Source organism: Protopterus annectens, chromosome 8.part0 (assembly GCF_019279795.1).
Source record: "Protopterus annectens isolate FY-2018-M chromosome 8.part0, PAN1.0, whole genome shotgun sequence".
Lineage (NCBI taxonomy): Eukaryota > Metazoa > Chordata > Ceratodontiformes > Protopteridae > Protopterus > Protopterus annectens.
The window spans coordinates 479,246,237-479,268,275 of NC_056741.1; the positions used below are offsets into that span (position 1 = coordinate 479,246,237).

Consider the following 22,039-nt stretch of genomic DNA (forward strand, 5'->3'; position numbering starts at 1 on the left):
CCAGTGTATGTGTTAAAGATAAAGAACACCATAACACACCGTAGGGGGCAAAAGTGGTACTGCTCAGTAAAAGCCAAATAATAACAGTTAGTAGTAGAGCAGTCCACGAAACTTGCAGTCCATAAAAAAAGTCCACCATAAAGTAGCAAAATCAATTTTATTTTACAAATTGGTAAGCGCCTTCACATAAGCTTCTTCAGACCGATGGTGGACTTTTCTTATGGACTGCATAGTTCATGGACTGCTCTATACTAACTGTTGTTATTATGTGTTAAAGATGTCTGAGGCTGCCTGAAAGCCTTCCACTGGACAGACATACAGTGAGAAGTGGAAAGGGGTGGTCATTTGGGTGAATTAGTCCCCCAGCATAAGTGAGCTTGCAGATGATTCTCCTCTATCTCAAACATCTGTTTTATTTCAGTCTGAATCATTCCGTTGTCAGTATTCCTGCTGATCTTGTGGGCAGCAGGACTGTGACACAGTACAGCTTTGTCAAACACCTTTTAAGGGATTCTGCATATTTGTCTAACTTTGAATATCTTCTTTTCCTCCTTGGGACTTTGAACTTTGTAATTATCAGGCTTACCCGGCTTTCTTTTGGAGCCCAGATTTTGGCAGATGTGAAGGTTGACTCTTGGTATATGGTCCTTCTAGTGACCATTACCTCTCACTTTTGGGTCTTAGAGCTACTGTCCCTTATTTGCAGAGAGCTCCTCTTGGTTGTCCATCAGAACTAACATGTTTTCAGCCAGCAGTGCTTTTAAAGCTACTCTAAAAACAGGTCCATTCACTCCCCATTTTCTTTCTGGGAACAGAAACCGGGGAGAAGGATCCTCTACATCCCTGATATTCCTTGATAACTTATGACTAATGTGAACAGGGTGTATGAGTTCAGGGAAATAGGCTAGCTGCTCATCTCCTTTGTGCCAGGTACAGAGAACCTAACGATGACCAAGCGTACATTATTCAAGTGGAAGCCAACTATGTTATCTCTTGTAATCCGGCAGCTAACTGCTTTTTGAACATTGCAGTCAAAGGACACTCCACCAGAGTTGTGCCTACTTCTATTGCTTGTTTCAAGAATCAACCTCCTGAGGATATTGTAATATGGTCACTTGGCTTGTGGTTCTTACCTGGCAAAATATTACTTAAAAACATGTTTCTAGTAGTTTGTCCACTTTTAGGACATCGATACTTCAGGATTAAGCATTCTAAGATGTGTGTTGCTGGACGTATGACTCCAGTCACCATGATAACTTGTTTTTTTTTTTTTTGGAATAGAGATGCATATGTCCTTCTTTTCTATGAGCGTATAATGTATATATCTCTTGTTAAATAGACCTTAGTAAGATGATATAAAGAAAAGTGCTTCAGTTAGGAGACAGGCTAATGCTGAATATCCTTGATGATGAAACTGCAAGGACTGTTAATCAAACGACTGTCAGTTATAAAAGAACTGGTTGGAAGGGAACACTTTGTGATGAATCTGCTGTCCACATGTTTGTGCCAGATTTCATCTAATAACAGAGAAGAATGCATGAAAAGAACCATATAAAAGGATACTTGGATTTGTGAAACTGTTTTACAGAAATAGTGAGAATACCAGTGAATAATAAAACTGTTTAATCAGCTGGATTGCATCATTGAACATGTATTTTAGTGTGTACAAGTAGTTAGCATTAAATAATGCATAGATTTCTGTCGCAGATTAGGTAATAAATCATTCAGATTGTACCATCATACTCAGATTGCTTGCATCATGATTCTGTACCCCATACCTGATACATTGAGTGACCACTGCCCCACATTCCTCCTTCGTAAACAGGCAGAAATACCCAAACCCATGCTATTCAAGGAGACTAGGGACGAGCACAAAGTCAATCCACAAACTCTTAACAGTATGTTCAGCAACATGACTGGAACCCACTAAAAACTCTACCTTTAAACCACGCAGTTGATTTTTTTAATACTACTTTTATGACTGTTCCAAATATACTAGCTCCCATCAGGAAACTCAGGACTAAAGTTAACTATGCCCCATGGCTAAATAGACAACAAAAGCCTTAATAAAAACCAGAGACAATGCCTGGAAAAGCGGGAAAAATAATAACACTATCCAAGACAGACAGAAATATCAAGAACTATGAAATAAGGCCAAAACCCAAACAAAAGTAGATAAAAAGAACTGCTTAGACATCCAAAACCAGCACTATAGAAATCCCCAAAAGTTCTGGCAGGCCATCAGTACCCTTCTAAAACTGGGCAAAACCACCACCCCATCTCCCAACAATTCTGATAATGATTGCATAGCTTCAGAATTCAACCATCACTTCACAGAATCTATCCTCGCACTATCTATCCAACAAGAACACTAAAACCACTCCAACTGTAGAACAAACTAACACACCCACCATCACACTCTCACCTGTACCAACCTCTTCAGTTAAAAAGCTACTCCCTAAACTAAAACCCACCACACTCGCAGCAGATGGTTTACCCACAAATTTTCTAAAATTAGCTGTAGAATCACTAGCCTGCCCTGTCTCAATTCTTATAAACCGCTCTATACAAGAAACCTACGTACCCCATCTATGGAAGGTGTCGCATATAATTCCCCTTCACAAAGGCAGAAACTCCTATGTACTATCAAACTACCGGACAACTGCTATCTTGTCCTCCCTTTCCAAGCTTCTGGAGAAATGTATTTACACCCAGGTAATGCACTTCTTATCCTCACATAACCTCCTCTCCCCCACACAGCATGGTTTCCACCCAAACCATAGCACAACCACTGCTCTACTCTCCTTTACCAATCAGTTAACCATCTAAGAAACAACAACAGATTCATCTCCGCCATATTCCTAGATCTATCAAAAGTGTTTGATATGGTCTCCCACAACGTACTCTTAGGCACTCTGTCAACCTCATCATTCGCCCCCTCTACTACTTCATGGTTTAGAAGCTATCTCTCTTACTACTTCATGGTTTAGAAGCTATCTCTCTGAAAGAAAACAATCAGTTAAATGGCAAAGTACACTATCTCCTCTATTACCAACTACTATAGGTGTCCCACAAGGATCAATACAGAGTCCTCTATTATTCACCATATTCAGTAACAAACTACATACTGCCACCCTACATGCATCACTTATACAGTACGCAGACGACTCCACCCTAATCTGCTCAGCCCCATCCATAACCACTCTTCAAAAGCTTACCCAAGAATCCTTCTGCTCCATGGAACAATGGATTACTAATATCTAACTCATTCTAAACCCCAACAAGACCAAATTCTCCTTTTTACCCCCAATGAATCCAAATCCACACCTGCTACCTTCACTATCACTTCCAAAAATGGGACCACAATCTTCCCCTCCCCTCACACTAAGCTACTTGGGTTGAAATAGATAATCTAAATCCATATCTCACAAACCATCACAAAGGTACATAAGAAACTAGGAACCCTATACAAACACAAACAGTTCCTATCGGACCAAGCTAGAATCTCCTTAGCCACAGTACCCAAATCTCCAAAAAATGTGGTTAGAAGCAGTAGGTTAAGAACAGCACATTTATTGGTACGTAATCTGAATCACACCAAACAGCAGCAAACAATAAACCAAGCGCTTTCGCTCGGTTATTACTGAGCTTCTTCAAGGTTAAAAAATCTGTTGTGTAGTCAGCCATGTTAAATACTAAATGCAACATCACATGATATACCCCCCCATGTGAATCATCCCTAATCAGTTTCTTAAAAATACAGTGCGTATAAACTTTCCTTGAATACTAAATATATGTTCCAATCCAAAAATCAAACTCAACTTTAAATCCAGTAATGCCAAAAATGAAAATATATAATATATTACAACACATATAAAAACACATAAAAATAATAAAATAAATAGTAATGAAATTAATAAACATGACAATAATAAATGTTAAACTAAACCATGAAAGTAAATAAATGTAACATCTTCATTACCAATGCAGCACATGGTAACCAAACTAAGGCAATAGGCTGAACTGCAAGTACATCCAATACCAGTATGTTTAATGGGGAAATTTAAGCAGTCTACAAGAACCCCTATTATAATCGTGCCCTTCTTAATTTGAGCACACTGTTTATATTCAAGGCGTCATTCATGCCCGGTGGTCTAATTGCGTCCAGTCTAAGCTGCCAAAACAGTTCCCGATACTCCAACCTAGCTTCCCAGTTCCCTCCCCGTGGGTCGGGTGTCACTTGTTCTAGAATTGTAAACTTAATTTGCATATTTTCACATAATTATGAATGCTTAAAAAAGGCATTGGTCACTTTACCCTTACTAATATCATGTTGATGTTCATAGACTCTTTTTCTAAAAAGCCTTTCTGTCTTGCCTACATAAAAACTGACAATGTAGGCAGATTCCCAGGTATACCACTCCTTTGGTGGCACAATTAAAGTATTGTTTAAACTTGTATCTAAAATTTCTGGAAGGGATAGAAATAACATCTTTATTCAACATGAAGGCACATTGGTTACATGAACCACATCTATGGGTACCCTTCTTCATTCTAGTGGACTCATTCTTAACAGCCTTATTTTTCTCAAAAAATTCTTTCAAATTAGTTCCTCTTTTTCTAACGAAACCTGGCACTGAAGGGATGAGATGTTTTATATCTTCATTCAGTGAAATAATGGGCCAATACTTTAAGATGACCTGTTCTATTACCTGAGAGTCTGAAGAATATGTATATGCAAAACTATTCTTAAATTTCACTTGTGTAATAGACTGTTCATATAATGTTTAAGTAAATGAATTATTGACTTTATCTTATTTACCAGTACAAATGAGTCATAATTTCATACAGTATTTTTTCTTTATCAGCTTACAAAGGTCCATTTATAAAAACAGGTACACAGTATATACATACACAGCTGTTTGATATGTTCTGTAATATTCCAACATTTTTTAAATATTTTTTTTATTTTTCCCCGCAGTTTCCTATTGCAGAGCTCTATAAATATAATCAGAACTTTCAGTGGGAGATGTGACTAACATGCTATTGGCATGCATGTTTTATACAGATGCTCCTGATTTTATGAACATCTTTACAAATGTTATAGAATATGAACATTTTCGCAAAAGGGTCATGCCCGGAGTATTTGCACATACACTGTGGATGCTCTGAGAATTTAGCTAAACTGTGCAGTTGTACCACACACTTAAATAAATGTTTCAGCTTGTTGTCCCCAAGTTAGTGTAGGAGACTAAAACTGTGAGTTATTAAAAATATGCATCCTGTAGTCCAGGTATGAACCCCCCAGCCTCAATTTGTGCAACTCTGAGCAAGTCACTTATTCAAACAGTGCTCCCTGATAGGGTTTAAAAATGGTCCATGTTGATCAGTGCTCTGCCCTGGTTAAAACTGCAAATAGGTGAATGAATAAATAAATGCAGATTTAAACAAATACTGTACTGTTTTACACAAATGAGTCACATACAGAAAGCAGATAGAAAATGCAAAAACATAAGTACTGCATTTATTCCAGTGGTTTAAATAATCTGGCTCATTTAGAATAATGTTTTATATGTTAGCAACATTGCACAAAAATTTCAGACTTTGCTCTTGATTCCAAAATATTTAATGTCAGTAGAAGTTCATATGTAGTTAGATCTGCAGTCCAGGGGACTATTGTGGTGCCTAGCCCAAATTTCCAGATGCTCCCAAGCAGTGTCTGGTAAGTGGCTTGCTCAAGGTTGCACAGTAGGCAAATGAGGGTTGGAGGAATCAAACCCTAGTTCACAGGATTTGCAGCTCACAGCCTTAACCCTCTATGCAAACTACCAGACTGCCAATTACTGCAGTGCAATGCTGCACTGTAGTAACACTGTTAGGCTGGATTCTGAAAGATTTTAAGTATAACTAGAGAACTGTTCCATATTCCCCATACTTGTAAACAGTTGTTGAAAATCACTGCATGCTTTCAGGCAAATGATTCATAAGGATTTACACATGCTTTTGAACATTTAGACTCCTGCTGCAAATTCTCTGGTCATTTTGCACTAACACTCTAGATACATGCTAATTCTTTTCATAGATGCGGTATGTTACTTACACAAATACATACTTTTTCCGTGCTTTGCTGGATTGCATCTCTTCACATTGCATTATTAAGTCATGTTTTTAAACTGTGCTTTGTCCCACTTTTGGAGATTACCCCTTGATCATCCCTGTTAAAGGGACTTGGGCACAGTGACCTCCACCTGGTTCATAAACTGCATTTGATCAGTTAAAGTGACTATTAAAAACATTTCTGATGCTCAGAGCAGCCAGAATAAAGTTTCAAGTAGCAAATTCTTAAAACGTACCATAAATGTAGACAACTACACAAGTGATTGCTGCCTTCTTAAGATGCCTTCAAATGTTTAGTGCACTTGAGCGGTAAATCCAGGCTGTTTACACTTCTGGTTTGCATTTATATAAATGCCATAATTCAGTGAGAAATTTTTAAAGTATTTCATTTGCTTATATGCTTCCTAAATTCTTTCTGGGTTTAGTGTTACAGATGTGGAAGTCAGTGCTACATTTATCCAAATTGTTTTAATTGTCATCTGAATTCATATATCCGACAATGTAGCATAGGTATTTATCTACTTTCTTAGTCCTGTATCATTGGTAGCCCAGGTAGAAATTCATCAGCTGTAATGATGGCTTTTCTGAGTTAAACTTTGAAAAGTTAAGCTGTACTTCGGCCTGAACTTCGGACTGAATATCAACGTTAAGTAGTCTTTATTTTACTTTTCACTATAATTCGTTTGGAAGCAGTAATGTATTCAGAGTTGTATAAACAAACACACCTTCAAGTACAGTTCATTAATCTTTTAACAACATAGATAGTCAACTATATGTTTTCAAAAGGAGTTGACAGTAAGAATGAACAATAAAAAGTTACAAATAAGTGACATACGGTACAGATGAATAAATAATCATGAAAAGATAGTAGCAAGTTAATCAAAACCACCTAATAACCCACAATCCTATCCTGTAATCATAAGTGATCCATATTTACAAATAATATTGCATAGTGATAGTCACCATCTTTATTACTCAAGGTAGTAACTGCCATGTCCCTGAATGGCGGGTTTAGAATTCTTTGTAAAACTCTACTTCCCTATAATGAAACCCTGTGCAGCTGATGTCATGGTGCACCATGGCTTCCTTAAATAGTAAAAGGTGGATTCCAGGTTTGTTTACTGCTGTGTATATCCATGGTCTTGTCAAGTAGCTGCCCAAGAGATTTCATAGTCTAGAACATTGCTTGCTAGTTAGCTGCACCAGAAGGGGCGTACAAACCAACTCTGTGTTCTCAGCCAATCAAGATCTGGTAAAAGAAATTCTGTACTTATACTTGTATTTACTTAAAAAATGGGAACTAAATGACAGATGATGATTTGATCTTTTCAACTCTGGGATTCGGGATTCTCTTCAACCATAGCAAAAGTCAATGCCACACTGTCTGGAACCTCAAAAGTCCTTTGTGCCTAAGGCATAGCTGTCCTTGGTCCAGCTCACCAACTTTGATTTTTTTTTTTTTTAAACAATCACTGAAGAAAGAAATCCTATAGTGTGCAACAGTGTATGAATATAAGGTGTCAACAGCACAATACGAGTCATCCCACTGCAACTCAAGTAGCACATACGTTCCCCATTGTTGTGTCTGCAGCATACCTCTCAAACTCTTTAATACAAAAGATCTGAACAAAGCCTAAAATAATGGGGGGACAAAGGCCTGAAATAGGGACAGATTTTAAATATTGCTCTTAAAAACTCAGAAAGATGCTAGAATAACAGGATTTGTGTTGGCATACATTTTCTGAGGGATATGAAGTCTGACACTATGTATGTCATTATTTACTGACTTCAGTCTTCCATAATTTGCCAGAAAACCACAGATTTTATTAGGAACAGATCAAATATTTGAGACAAAAATCTGGACATTCTGGGAAAATCTGTACAGTTGAGAGGTATGGTCTGCAGTCATGCTCAAAATACTACATTTCGCATCCCTGTGTCATGTTTCCGACCATGTTAGAAATAACAGGAAATTAGTGTCCTCTTTCATTGCTAAGTGCTCAGTGATGATCAAAGGAATATTAGCTGCACCCCCACTGTCCTGTCCCTGACCATGATAAAATGATAATCACCCAATATTATGATGGCCCAAGTTGCAGCCAAGGTGACAAAGCCCCTCCCCCTTGTCATGTCTTAGATCGTGGCCAGAGTTGTAGTGCAGCCCTTCTCCCACATCTGGCCATTGTTGGCAGGTCCCTTGTGGGAAATTCACTATGCTGTCCTTTGCTGAATAACTGTGTTATATAAGGCAAATCTTTGATGGATAGGTGATTTAACAAATGGGTATAGTATGTATTTGTTTTCTATATTTCTGGAGTAGCATAAGCTTGGTGAGCTGCATAAAAGTAGTCTAAGATGTGGCATCATGGGGATGCCTGCTCTACAAACTCAGAGCTTTGGCCTGCTAAGACCTACATGAAATCAAATCAACTGGCCGAATAAGTGAATTTAAGTAAATATCTGCACTTTTTTCAAATAATACAGCATTTAAATTGATTTGTTTGTGTTGCATTGAATACTATCTAGCTGGAAGTTGTGGCTCTGTTTTTTCAGTTAGTGCTTGTTAGAATTCTTGAATAGCCAGTGATAAGTGGGAGTAGTTTACTTCATTGTTGTTTGGTTCCTTGGTGGCTTTGAAACTGCCTGCCCCTCTTGTAAATTTGCATTTGGATACTCCTCCTGGGCCCATCTCATTTGCTCACTCAAAAAAAAAATTGCACTTTTTTCATCTGCTTTTACTGTATTTGTGTTTCTTTCTACTTTATTTTGCTTTTGCATCATTTTAAAAGTACTCCATTGTATTTATTACTGCTTGGTGTAGCTATCATTCTAAGGCTTTTGGTTTAAGCTCTTGGGCTTCAGATCAGTTGTTTTACATTAAGAAGGTTTGTGGTCTGCACTGTTGTGGCAGGACAGGTAGCTTACATCCTTCTAAGTTGGGAACTGCTGATTGAGGGCTCAGTGTCTGTTATTCTAAAAGTGTATTAGTTCTGGTTTAAGCACTTGGGCTTCAGGCCAATTTTTTTACATTAAGAAGGTTTGTGGTCTGCACTCTTGTGGGAGGAGAGGCTGGACTCTGCCCTTCTGAGATGTGAATTTCTGGTTAAAGGCTTGTAGTGCCTGCATATTTGAACTGTTTCTTACTGAAATTGGTTTGCCTTTTTTGCTGTAGCAGAGATTAGATCCAGGCCTGCTGAATCTAGCTTTGTTTGCATAACTTGAGCACTAATCCAGGCCTTCTTTTTTGGAGAAGGTTCCCCTGCACCCCAGTGGCAGGAGTGTGCAGTTAGAATTTGTCTGATTGAAGATTACAGGAACAGAGCTCAGTTTTGAGATTTTCTTTTTACTTGTTAATTGGGTAATTTGTTTATAAGCCTTTTCTAATTGCTTGTAGTCATCCAAAGTTGTTTTAAGTGTATTTTTACTGTTTTTGCCTTTATCTTTTCAAAAAAAAAATTCCTTGTTTCCCACCTTTCTAAGCTAGTATAGTCCAGTTTTCAGGCTAGTGCTGAATTCAGGGCTGTTACAATTTTCTGAGTTGCCCATACCTTACTTGCATAGAGGGAGGTTTCTCTGTTCACCTGTGAGACGGGGAGCTTTGAGCAGCCATCTGTCCCTGGAGGTGTGGTTCCAGCCCAGAAGTTAGTAGTCTGTGGGCCATTTTGGGCTAATTTCCATCTCTTTCATTTCCCTGCTGTAAAAGCTGCATTTGCACGGTTTTACACATCCAGGCAGCGCCGGTTAGCTAGGGCTAAATTTATCCTGGCTCCACCAAGTCTCCTCTTCAGTTTTTCCCTTGAAAGTAGTCCAACTCTCAACCTAAGCACTTAAAAAGCATCCTACAGTCCAGCACTTGCTCAGACCTAATAGCAAGCACTAATATACCCCGACACTTGATTGCCCAGCAGGGCAAGGCTCATTAGTCACCCCTCACCAACCAAGCAACTAAGCAGCTCACCCTACTATTCAGACATGACCAAAGGGCAATTTCAGGTATACTTTCCAGTCCAGCTGGTGAACCTGGGTATTCTGAGGCAATGTTACAACTGCCTCATGTACACAGACAACCCTCTCCTCCTACCACAAAACATTAACATATGCGAGAGATGCAATTATATAGCTAAATTGGAGGCTAAGCTCTCTCCACCCAAGGCTGAAACGAGCAGTTATTTGGTGAAGGTTAACACTTGCACCACACATCCAGCCTCACATAGACATACTAAACCAACACTGGCAATAAATACACATAAATACACAAAATCATACTCAGAGGCTCTAAATAAAAACCTGCAAAAGCATCACAGACCTCCAAAGCAGACGCCCAAAAAACCTGCCCCTCCCGCACAAACCAGACAACACATAAAACACAAAATCAGTGTGCCGCACAATCACAGCCCTTAAGCTGAAATAACATACCTAACACACTAGTAATAGGCGACTCTATAGTCAGGCACACTGACGTCCCACTCACTAGGCTGGACAAGAAGGTTACTGTTAGCTGCCTGTCTGGAGCCAGAATCTGCCACATAACACAAGCACTCAGGTCACTCCAAAACAAGTACAAATATGACTCTGTCATTGTTCATGTTGGTGTGAATGACCTGAGACGTACCTCCCTGGACTACATGAAAAGAGACATTGAAGAGCTCTCTGATCATGTTGCCCAGGCGGGTATGACCCTAAGTAAGTATCCTGCCCTCACTAAGAATGATACTGCAGTATAAAGAAAAATGATCAATTTCAACAACTGGCTAAGCTTCTGGTGTCATTCAAAGGGGATCCAGTGTCTGTCAGCCTGGGACAACATGCTCAACAGGCCTCGTTGCTTCGCAAGAGACTGCTTGCACCTGTCACCCCTAGGCTTTTGAATACTGGCTAAGGCTCTTGCTGCCCCCATAGTGCCTTTTTTAGGCAAGACTCAAAAGTTAAACCCACCTCCGTAAACAGCACAAATAAAAAAAAATGAGGGTTATGCTACTCAACGCCAGGAGTTTAAATCTCAAAATGTATGCACTGGAAGCACTCCTCAGTATGGAGAACGTCAACATCTGTGCAGTAACTGAAACCTGGTTCAAGACTCCACAGAGCACCCCAGCACTACCGGGCTACAACTCATACCACACATTTCGGCCACATAACACGGACCGAAGCACAAAAGGAGGGGTAACCCTACCTATGAACCTATGAACAAGCACAACAGGTTGAATGATAATTCGACTGGTCTTTCATTGCATGATGGCCCATTCAAGCTCAGCCCTGTCCTATGCTTCTGCCTTTACATCCTTATGTTACAGGAAATTGATTCACACATTACTGTGAGCAGATTTTTTTTTTATGCATGCATACATTAGGTCCCTCTTCTGTTTGAGCTTGCTACTCAAGAACAGCTCATGGTTATTAGCACACAGGTAATTTGCATTTTATTTGCATAAGAATGTTTCTCACCTTCATTACCTATTCTCTACAGAATATGCTGTTATGCACCAAATGTGTATGTAAGTAATACACTCCTGTGTAATTTAAATAGGGACACGTAATGTTTATTAAAACATACAAAGACACTGACTGGCACTTTTTGTTTCCTCTGAAGAGAGATGGAAAAGTTGTTCTTGAGACTGTGTCTGTGGATGGCAAAGAACTCCCTGGATGTCAGGGTCGGCATCAGAACCCAGGTTAGTTGGTGATATGCTTTGTTCCCAGTGCATGTACATTTATGCTGTCTAGAATTCACATATTTTGACAGTGTTGCTCAGTGTTTCTGAAGCTTTATGAGCAGCATGTGGTATGACAATTTCTGTATGTTTGCCTGGACTTTAGTAGTGGTTTGTTTGTTTTATATCCTTTTGTTGCTTAGTGTCATCAGAGCTAATTTAGTTCAAACAATCACAGATCTGAAAGTTTACACAAGAAAACTTAATTTAAAAGTGTTCAAAGGACACAACACATTTTTATGTCTTTATGGTTCCAAGTACTTTTAATCCTTCTCTACACCCTATAATTAAAACATTTGAAGATTGTTGTGAAAAATATATTAGATCTGTCTTGTCTAAGAAAAATTCTTTAAATCAAGAAGAGAGGAAAAAGTTTGTATGAGGTGTCTAAGGTAAAAATATAAGAATTATGAAAGCAGATGGGGGGGAGGGCTGTTGACCTTATGAATTATGATTATAAAGACAGAATTTTGGATTTATTAAGTGACATTATATTTTATGAAAAAGTTAAACAAAAGTGAGATTACAGAAGCCTATAAACATTTAGATACTTGGTCACATGATTGATGTGTGGAAGGTGTGATTTCATATAGTAGATAGGTACTAGGCTATCTGCCCGAAGGCATTTATAAGCCTAGCCAGAATGTGTTGCCTTTCGCTGCCCCCTTAGATTAGTTCCCTGTGCCTCTGTCCAGCAGAGTCATTGAAGTGATCCCTGGGGTAAACTTTCTGTTTCCCATCCACTCGTCAATGTTTCTCTTGAAGAGGGTTAGCAAGGAGCTCTGCTTAATGTAGATTGGAATCTTGTCCCAGAGCATGGGAAGCCTCGAATAGGAATCTGTCCTTCCAGCACATCCTATTTACTGTTGTGGTGAGGTTTAGATCCTTGGAGCATGTGGCTCAAGAGGATATGGTTTTCTTTAGGTGGAATATGTCCATCAATTCTGGGTTGGACATGGCCTTGTATGTCGGGCAGAGATCACCTCTGAGTAGGTGGTATGCAAAAGAGTACAGCTGGAGTTTCTTCAGTCGAGCTGCATAGGGCATCTGCTTGAGGCCAGTGATCTTCTTGGTGAGGTACTTCTGTGGTCTTTCCAGTTGTTGCAGGTGTCTTGCAAGGTACATCCCAAATGGGGCATTGTACTCTATGATGGGTCTGATGAGTGATGCTTGGAGGGGCCCAATGACCTTTTTCGATCTGGATGCAAACCCTTTTGTGATTAGGTGGGCCACATAGAAGGATTTTCTAACCACTTTGGCAATGTGATTTTGATTTTCAAAGGAGAGGTTACTATCTACTTGGGTCCCCAGATCCCTTATTATGTCTTCAGTATTTAGGGGACTACCACCTATGTGGTAGTTTGTGGGTACTTTGTTTTTTCCAAAGGGGATGACTATGGACATTTTGGCATTTAGCTTGAGGCCATCGTTTTGACACCAGGTATCTGTCTCAGTGAGACCATTTTGGAGGATGTCTGTGTCAGCTTGAGAGTCAATTATAGCCCCTAGTTTGCAGTTGTCTGTGAACTTAGTCAGCCGTAGCCCTCCTGTGCTTGCCTGTACCTCTGAGAAGTATATGCTGAACAGGAGGGGTCCTAGGACTGAGCCCTGGGGAATGCCACTTCTAACCAGTTTAGAGTCAAACCTAGCTCCTGCAACTCTTACCATGTGGGTTCTATCCGTGAGCCAGTTGGCAACCCATCTCATGACATAGGGGTTTATATTCAGGCTGGTGAGCTTGTCTATAATACCCGAGTGGGGAATGGTGTCGAAGGCCTTTGTGAGGTCTGGGTAGGCTTGCATGGACCACCTGAAGTCCAAGGCAATTTTTCTTTTGAAGCTAGCCTTGGATGATTTTATGAGGGAATGTAGTTTTTTGCTGATACTGATCAGGGATGTCTTCCCTTCTTGGGATTTTACTCTTTTTTTTCTGTACTAGTTTCCTCCTCCTATTGTATAGCTCGTTTATGGCAGGGGTCCACCAGACTGGTTTCCTTTTCTTGGAGGAGTGAGTCTTGGTTTTGTTTGGGATAGCACAATCCATGCATTCTTGTAGGTGCCTGGAGAGTGCATTAGTAAAGGATTTTGCAGCTTGGACAGAGTTATCCTTTAGCATGGGGGCTTTGAAACTTCCCACCTCGGTCTTAAATAACGTCAAGTTTACTTTTGAAAAGTTTTTCACGGTGGTTTCTTTGACTGGGGGTGGTGGCGGAATGTGGATATCCAGAGTGATTAGTTTATGGTCAGATCTAACCAGCGAGGGGTTGACCTCCAGTGTGGAACACCAGTCGCCCATGTTGGTGATGACCAGGTCCAATAGGTTGTCATAATATGTATTCATATGTTTACACACCAAAAAACAAGTATAAGTAAGCTGTTTGGAATACCAGAAATGCAAAAGAAACCTCATTTTAGACCAGTAGTCTCTTCCCCTTCATCAAAATTAGAGGCAATGTCCAAGTTTACAATTCTGAGCAGTGCTGTTATCAATAAATCAGAAATTGCACTCACTAGAAGCACTCCTTACTTTGGAAGATGTCAATGTCTGTGCAGTCACAGAGAAATGGTTCAAGGATGCAGAGAGTACCCCAGCCATGCAAGGCTACAATGCCTTCCACATGTTCAGACCAAAAAATGAATGTGAAAGAACCAAAGGAGGAGGAGGTGTATCCATCTTCATTAAAGACGAATGTACTTCAAGGCTGGCTAAACAGTACAACTCCCTAGAGTTACTCCAAGTCCAAATAACTCTAGGAAAGACCCCCCTCCACATCATTGTTACCAATAGGTACCCCACCAAACCAGAAAACCCACACTGCCTACATGAACCTACTTGAGTCACTCACAGTACAGCCAAACACCCCGGTCATGCATCACTTTAACTATCCTTCCATCAATTGGGAAACAAGCACAAACACACTCGCCTTAAGGTTCCTGGACTTTTAACACAAATACTCTGGAACAGGGGCTGTAATGCACTTGACTTGGGGTTTACCAGCATGGGGGACCCTCCCTGGTAATGTCCAACCATAAATCAATGTTGCTTGAAGTAACAATCATACCTGACCCTCCCCCCCGCCCCGGAGCAAAAAGGTTGAAAAATGTCTCCAAAGCAAATTGTATCCTTTTAGGCGATGGCATAACTAGTTTCTAACCCCCTGCCACTACTGGCAGTAATGACTGCTATACAGAGGTGTACACAAATGCCCTGTATAAACACCTATACAAATTTATAGACTCAGCCGTACCTGCACAGATGAAAACAATGTCCTTACAAAAAAAGAAGCCACCCTGGTTGACATCCAGAATAAATAGGTTGTACAACAAGAGAAAGAAACTGCTATCAAAGAACAAGAGGAAACTGTCTCAGCAGAAGAACACCCTCCATACCTTAAACAAGCAAATAAGACATCTTGTAAAATCATGTAAAGCTGATCATGAAACTGAATTAGCATCCCTAGCTAAGGATAATCACAAGACGATCTGTAGTTGCATCCAAAATGTAAAAGAGAATGCTCAGCTTTGTGCTGAATTAGTAATGGACTGTACCACTCATACTGAACCTGAGGATATTGCCAACCTGCTATCAGACAGTTTTGGTGAAAACTTCACCCCTTGTCTCCAGTCATACCCCAAAGCATACCTGTCACCAGCCCTCTACCTAGTATCTCCAAAGAGCAGGTCATAACCCCACTCTCCAAGGCCAAAACCACAGTGTCTATGGGCCTAGATAAAATCCTGGGCTGCTTACTTGAACGGTCTAAAACAGGAGTTGAGCTGAGAAGCTATAAATTCTCACAGATGTGGTGGCGTGTTCACATTATCCATCCCCAATGCTTTCACTTCACATTTCTTTTATTTTTAATTCATATTTCTTTTATATTCTTGTTTAAAATCATTTGAACTTGATTGGGTTCAAATATTATATAAATATTGCTTAAAGCTTTTTACCTTTTCAGATTTCATTTTGCAACTTTACACTACACTTTTAAAAGTGTTCAACTTATCATTTTTACTTGATTTTATGTGTGTGTAGCACTTTAAATGTTTTGGCACCTTTTATGAGTGGATTTCATTTAAATAGGGTCTTTTACAATGTACTTAGTTTTTTCACTTGAAAAAGCCCTGCATTTGAGCCAGGGTGAAAGCACTTGTGATATTTGAATAAATTTACTTGACTGCTATCCTTGTTTTTGCCTGGACCATTTTTCCTGATTCTAAAACAGGAGTTAGCAGAACCACTGAGCACTCTCTTTAACTACAGTCTGAGCACTGGCTTTGTCCCAGCAGAGTGGCAAACAGCAACCGTAATTCCTTTGTACAAAGGTGGTCCCTTGACCCTGGAAACTATAGACCCCTAAGTCTAACCAGCTTTATCTGTAAGACCATGGAAAGAATCCTCATGGACCTTAACAAGAATATAGGAGACCTTCAAACTCTTGACCTGACCCACTTTGGCTTCTTTAAGGGCATATCATGTCGGTTAAACCTGGTGAACTTCATTAAGAGTGTCACCAAAGCCCTGGATGAAGGAAAAACAGTACATACTGTCTATCTCAACTTAGCCAACTCTCTTGACACAAACTTCCACTCAGGCTTCATTGAGAAACTCACCCAGCTGGGGGTTAACCCATATGTCATTAGATGGGTAGCCAACTGGCTCACCGACAGAATGCATACAGTCAAAGTTGGGGATTTCACCTGTACCAGCATACAGTCAAAGTTGGGGATTTCACCTGTACCAGCAGACCTGTTAAACAAGATTCTGTGCTAGACCCCCTACTGTTTCAAATCTATTTCTCAAAAATCCAGGCAAAAATAGACTGCCTGTGGCTTACCAAGTTTGCCAATGACTGCAAACTGATTGCAATCATTGAATCTCCCAATAATGTCAACATATTACAAAATGGGCTTACACAGATAAATGATTGGTGTCAAAGCCATAGACAGACTTAGACTTAATGCATAAAATGCATTATTTTCCCCTTCGGCAAAGGAGAAATCCCTGGAAATTACAATATTAATAATACCCCCTTAAGTTCAAACCCAGTGGTGAGAGATTTTGGAGTGCATTAACTTGGATTATTCTGTGTCCACAGTGGTAAAGAAGGCCTTCTACATTGCACACCTCATAAGCAAAGTCATCACATCCAAAGCTAAGGAGGTTATAACTTCCCTGTACTTGTCCCTCATCAGTTCAATAATAGAGTACAATGTTTCCTTCTGTATGCACCTCACCAGATACCTGCAGCAGCTGGAGAGGGACAGGGGCTTCAACACATGACCTACATGGACAGACTGAAGGCTCTGTTACTGTACTTTGTATCATATAGACTGCTTAGAGGTGACTTGTGCCTGGCCTACAGAGCAGTCTCGAACCCTGCCTTAACTCATTCCCCCCAAAAGAGCTCTGGAAGTTTGCACTGTAACGTCCAGTGGGTGGAGCCTAAGCTTTTTAATAGAATCAAATTGTTTTCACCTTTCAAACAAATGTTCATATCTCTGGAACCATAAGTGTTGTGCAGAAGTCTAAATGGCAAACACTTCTGCACAAAGTATTTTCATAGTGGTAGTATTCTTTAGGTTATAAGTTTTAAACTGAATTTGTTCAAAGTTACAGTAAACACAGTTGCTATTAAATTTGTAATATTTTGTAAACGACTTACAATATCTCAGCAAACACTAAGTTACACATATACTATGAGCAGTATTTACAGCTTTCATATGGGGCAAAGTAGTTCTGTTTATGCGGCTTGGTTGTTGAGATACTTAGAAAAACATGAAATTTATTACAATATAAATAAATATTATATGAACAGCAATTAATATCTCTCTCCTTGCACTAGACGGAGGTCAAATATCAACATGATTGTGTTTGCCATTATGTAAGCTTTACGATCATGGGATCATAGGAGGTTACTAGGCTAACGACCCCAGGGCCCTTACAAGTCCAGCCAAGTTCAACCCATGTTCTTAAGGGTGTCTGGTTCAAGCAGACACTAAAATCAGCACGTATTGCTCCCTATCCAAGAGGGATACAGGTAGAACCCCTGGAGTAAATTTCCGGTTACCCATCCAGTCATCCAAATTGTGCTTAAATATGGCCAACGAGGGGCTTTATTTAACATGAATAGGAAGCTTGTTCCAAAGGTGAGGCAACCTCTGTGAGACAAAATCTGTCTCTCCAGCAAGTTCTGTTGATGTCACATACCAGGTTAAGGTCCTTTAAGTGTGTGACCAGTGTGCCATTTGATTTGCAAATGAGCAGCATTTCTGTCAAAGCTGGGTCAGAGATTGCTCTATATGTAAGGGACAGGTCACCTCTGAGCAGTCTGTATGACAGAGTAAAGTGACAATTTTTGTCTGTGGGCATAATACAGATCTTGAAGACCATGAATTTTCTTCATAAGGAACCTTTGTGGTCTCTCTAGTTGCTGCAGGTGTTTGGAAAGGAACATATCAAAGGGAGTGTTGTATTCTATTACTGGCCTGATGGTGGAAGAGTACAGGGGGTTATAACCTCTTTTCTTCTGGAGGCAGTGCCCTTACATATGAGATGAGCAATATAAAATGCCCTTCTTACCACTGTGTAGACATGGTGATTGAAGTTAAGGTTGCTGTCAACCTGTGTGCCCAGATCTCTCACCATTGACTGTGTGTTTAGGGTATTGTGGTAGTTTGCAGGAACATCACCCTTGCTGAAGGGGATGATAATGAATTTTTTTTACATTAAGTTTAAGATCATTGATTTGGCACAAGTCATTAGTCTGAATAAGATTTTCTTGTAGGATGTTGACATTGTTAGGGGTTTTAGTGATCATTCCCAGTTTGCAGTCAGCAGCAAACTTTGTCAGCCACAGTCCTTCAGTTGTAGCCTGTACTTTGGAGAAGTAGATTCCGAACAGTAGGGGTCCCAGAACCCATCCCTGTGGAACACCACTGGTTACAGGTCTGCTGGAGGAAGTGGAGTCCCCTATTTTGATCGTATGAGTTCTATCAGTGAGCCAGTTTGCAACCCACCTAACAATATATGGGTTGATACCCAGCTGGGTGAGTTTATAAGTGATCCCTGAGTGGGGGATTATGTCAAAGGCCTAAGTCTAAGTAGGCCATATGCACAGATTTGCCCTTATCTAGGGCTTTGGTGACTGTCTCAAAGACATCCACCAAGTTTAACAGGCATGATCTCTCCTTGACAAAGCCCAACTGGGTGGGGACAAATATTTGGAGATTTCCTATATCTTTGTTAATAAGGGCCATGATGATTCATTCCATGGCCTTGCAGATAAGGCTGGTCAGGCTAATGGTTCTTTAGTTCCCGGGGTCCATGGATGCACCCCCTTTGTGCAAAGGGATGACTATAGCTGTTTTCCATTCCACTGGGATGAAGCCAGTGCTTAGGCTGTAATTAAAAAGCATGCTCACTGGTGATGATAATTCCTGTTTTAACCCATGTAGAACACAGCCCGAAGTGTTGTCTGGTCCCATAGAGGCTGTACTTTTGGCCTTAGGGAGGGCATTTAAGACCTGCTCCTCAGAGATACTAGGTGGGAGACAGGTGTTTGGGATGCTTTGGGGTATATGTGGCGGGGACAGGGGAGTGAAGGTTGGCTATATCCACAAGGTCTGTATATGTAGTACCATTAACTACGAGTTCAGCACAAATCTGGGCCTTACCTTTGAGGTTATGGTTGTAACTAAAGAATACCTTGTGGTAATCCTGAGTTAGGGAAGCTAATTTGGATTCATATTTAGCTTTAGAGGACTTCCCTAGGTGTCTTATTTGCTTGTTTAAGTTGAGGAGAGTGTTTCCAGTTTTGAGACTGTTCCTTCCTGCTCTTAGACAGCAATTTCTTTCACATATTGTATAGCTTATTAATGGCAGTTGTCCACCAGCCAGGTTTGTTTTTCCTTGAATATCTTGCTTTGGTTCTACAGGTACTGCAGAATCAATACAATTGTACAGGTGCTTGAATAAAGCATTGGTGTATAATTCACCATAGGTGTCTGTTCCATTAGTGGGGGGAGGGGCTGTGAAGCTATTTATGCCATCGTGTAAGAGGTTGTAATTGGCCTTGGAGAAGTTTTTTAGTCTAGTTGCTGCTAAGGGGGTCTTGTGTTATAGTTACTTCTAGTGAGACTGGTTTGTGGTCAGATCTCACCAGTGATGGCCACACGCTGGGGGTGGTGCAGCAGTCTCCCATGTGGGTGAGCACCATGTCCAGAATGTTTTAACCCCTTGTGGATGTGTCAACCAGCTGGTTCACCGCATTGGAGTTAACAAAGTCCAGGAACCTTTGGGCAAGTGAGTTAGAACACTTGTAATTTACCTAGTCAATGGATGGTAATTAGTCACCTAAACCAGAGTGTTTGGTTGTATTGTGATTGACTCAAGTAGATCCAAGTAGGCTGAGTGGATGTCCTGATTCATGGAGGGTCCTATAGCTGGAAATGACCGGAAGAGGGTTTTTACCTACAGTCAATTGCACCCGAAGTAATTCAAGGGAATTGTGCTGTTTAACCAATCTAGCGGTGCATTTGTCTTTAATTAATATTGATACACCACCTCCTTTAGTTCTCACACCTTTAATTTGTGGTCTGAGTGTGTGGAAGGAAATGTAACCTAGTATAGCTGGGGTGCTCTCCGCAGCATTAAATCAGGTCTCAGTGACTGCACAAATGTCAGCATCTTCCAGGGTGAGGGCTGCTTCCAGTGAGTACAGTTTATGGTTTAAACTCCTAGGATTTGGCAGTATAACCTTGAGGTTGTTTTTAGAGGGTATTTTTACATTATGAATTTTGTTCTTGTGACATTGCCTAAAAAAAGGCACTATGGGATGGTAAGAGCCTTGGCCAGTAACCAAAATCCCAGGGATGACAGATGAAGACCATCTCTGGCAAAGCATCGAGGTCTGTCAACCATTTTATCCCAGGCTGACAGATACTGGATTCTATGAATTTTGTTCTTGTGACATTGCCTAAAAAAAGGCACTATGGGATGGTAAGAGCCTTGGCCAGTAACCAAAATCCCAGGGATGACAGATGAAGACCATCTCTGGCAAAGCATCGAGGTCTGTCAACCATTTTATCCCAGGCTGACAGATACTGGATTCCCATTGAATGACCAGAAACAAAGTCAATTGATAAAGTCAATAATTTTTTGTTTGTATTTAGGTATCATCCTAGGCAAAGGTAAAATGCTGCTTAAGGCTGGGGGACATACCTGCCTGAGACATATAATATGAGAGTTCAGTCACATCTCTCCATGTATTCCAGTGAGGTGTATCTCAAGTCTTTCACACCAAAATGGACTATGACAGAGTCCTATCAGTGCCTGTTGAGAGACTTGAGTGCATGTGTGATGTGGCAGATCTTTGGTCCTGACAGATGGCGGAGTGTGACCTTTTCCTTATCCAAACTGGAGAGAGGGACATCTGTGTGTATCACAATTGAGTCACATATGACTGAGATGTTTGTTTTTGTGTTATGCCTTAGGGGCTTGACTGGTGAGATACTAGTGTGTGATACATTATGTGCACTATGTTCTGCAGAGGATGTATTATGTGAAGCGTGCGTGTGTTTGTGTTTGTGTTTTAGAGGTCTCTGATGTTTAGATAAACTTCTTGTAAGGACCTCCCTGTATGTAGATTTATGTGTTGTTGGTTTGGTAGGTGCAGGAAGTGAGGTTTGCATGCTGACAACCTGTTTAGTATCAGGTGGACTGACTGATGAGTGAGGGAGCCTGGATTCTAGGTTCTTAACATTGATGCAGCTCTCATGTAATGAATTTGCGTAGACTAGAAGAAGTGGGTTGTCGTTGTACATGAGGCAATTGCTGTGTTGCTTCAGGATACCCATGTTGACCAGGCTGGATGACTGAAGAGACTGGGAAATTGTCCATCCATAATGCTAGGTAAGTTGAGGTGGTCAGAAAACGGGGAGCAGACAGGAAGGAACAGGTAAAGTAGAGGACAGGAGAAGGGAAACAAAAACTATGAAGGGCTAGTGGGTAGGATATGTGTTGGTACCTCAGGAGCTTCACTGAATGTATCACCTGTCAGTGAGGGACAGTCGCACAAACTCAACAATGGAGCACCAGTAAAGTACTAAAGGAAATTTTGCAGGCAAAAGTGTTTGAGTTTATAACCACCAACTGTGCCCACCACTGTGCAGCATTGCAAGGTGCACAAATGCGGTGTTATGTAGCAAAC

General features: G+C 40.5%; 1 protein-coding gene across 3 annotated transcripts in view; it reads left to right on the forward strand.

Annotated features, from left to right (window-relative positions):
- Positions 1-22,039, forward strand: part of LOC122808893 (renin binding protein) — a 1,087,318-nt gene that overhangs the window by 946,656 nt on the left and 118,623 nt on the right. For all 3 annotated transcript variants that reach the window (XM_044080005.1, XM_044080006.1, XM_044080004.1), the window contains one exon: positions 11,708-11,789. In XM_044080005.1, coding sequence (XP_043935940.1) covers positions 11,708-11,789 — 82 coding nt within the window. The remainder of the gene's footprint in view (positions 1-11,707; positions 11,790-22,039) is intronic.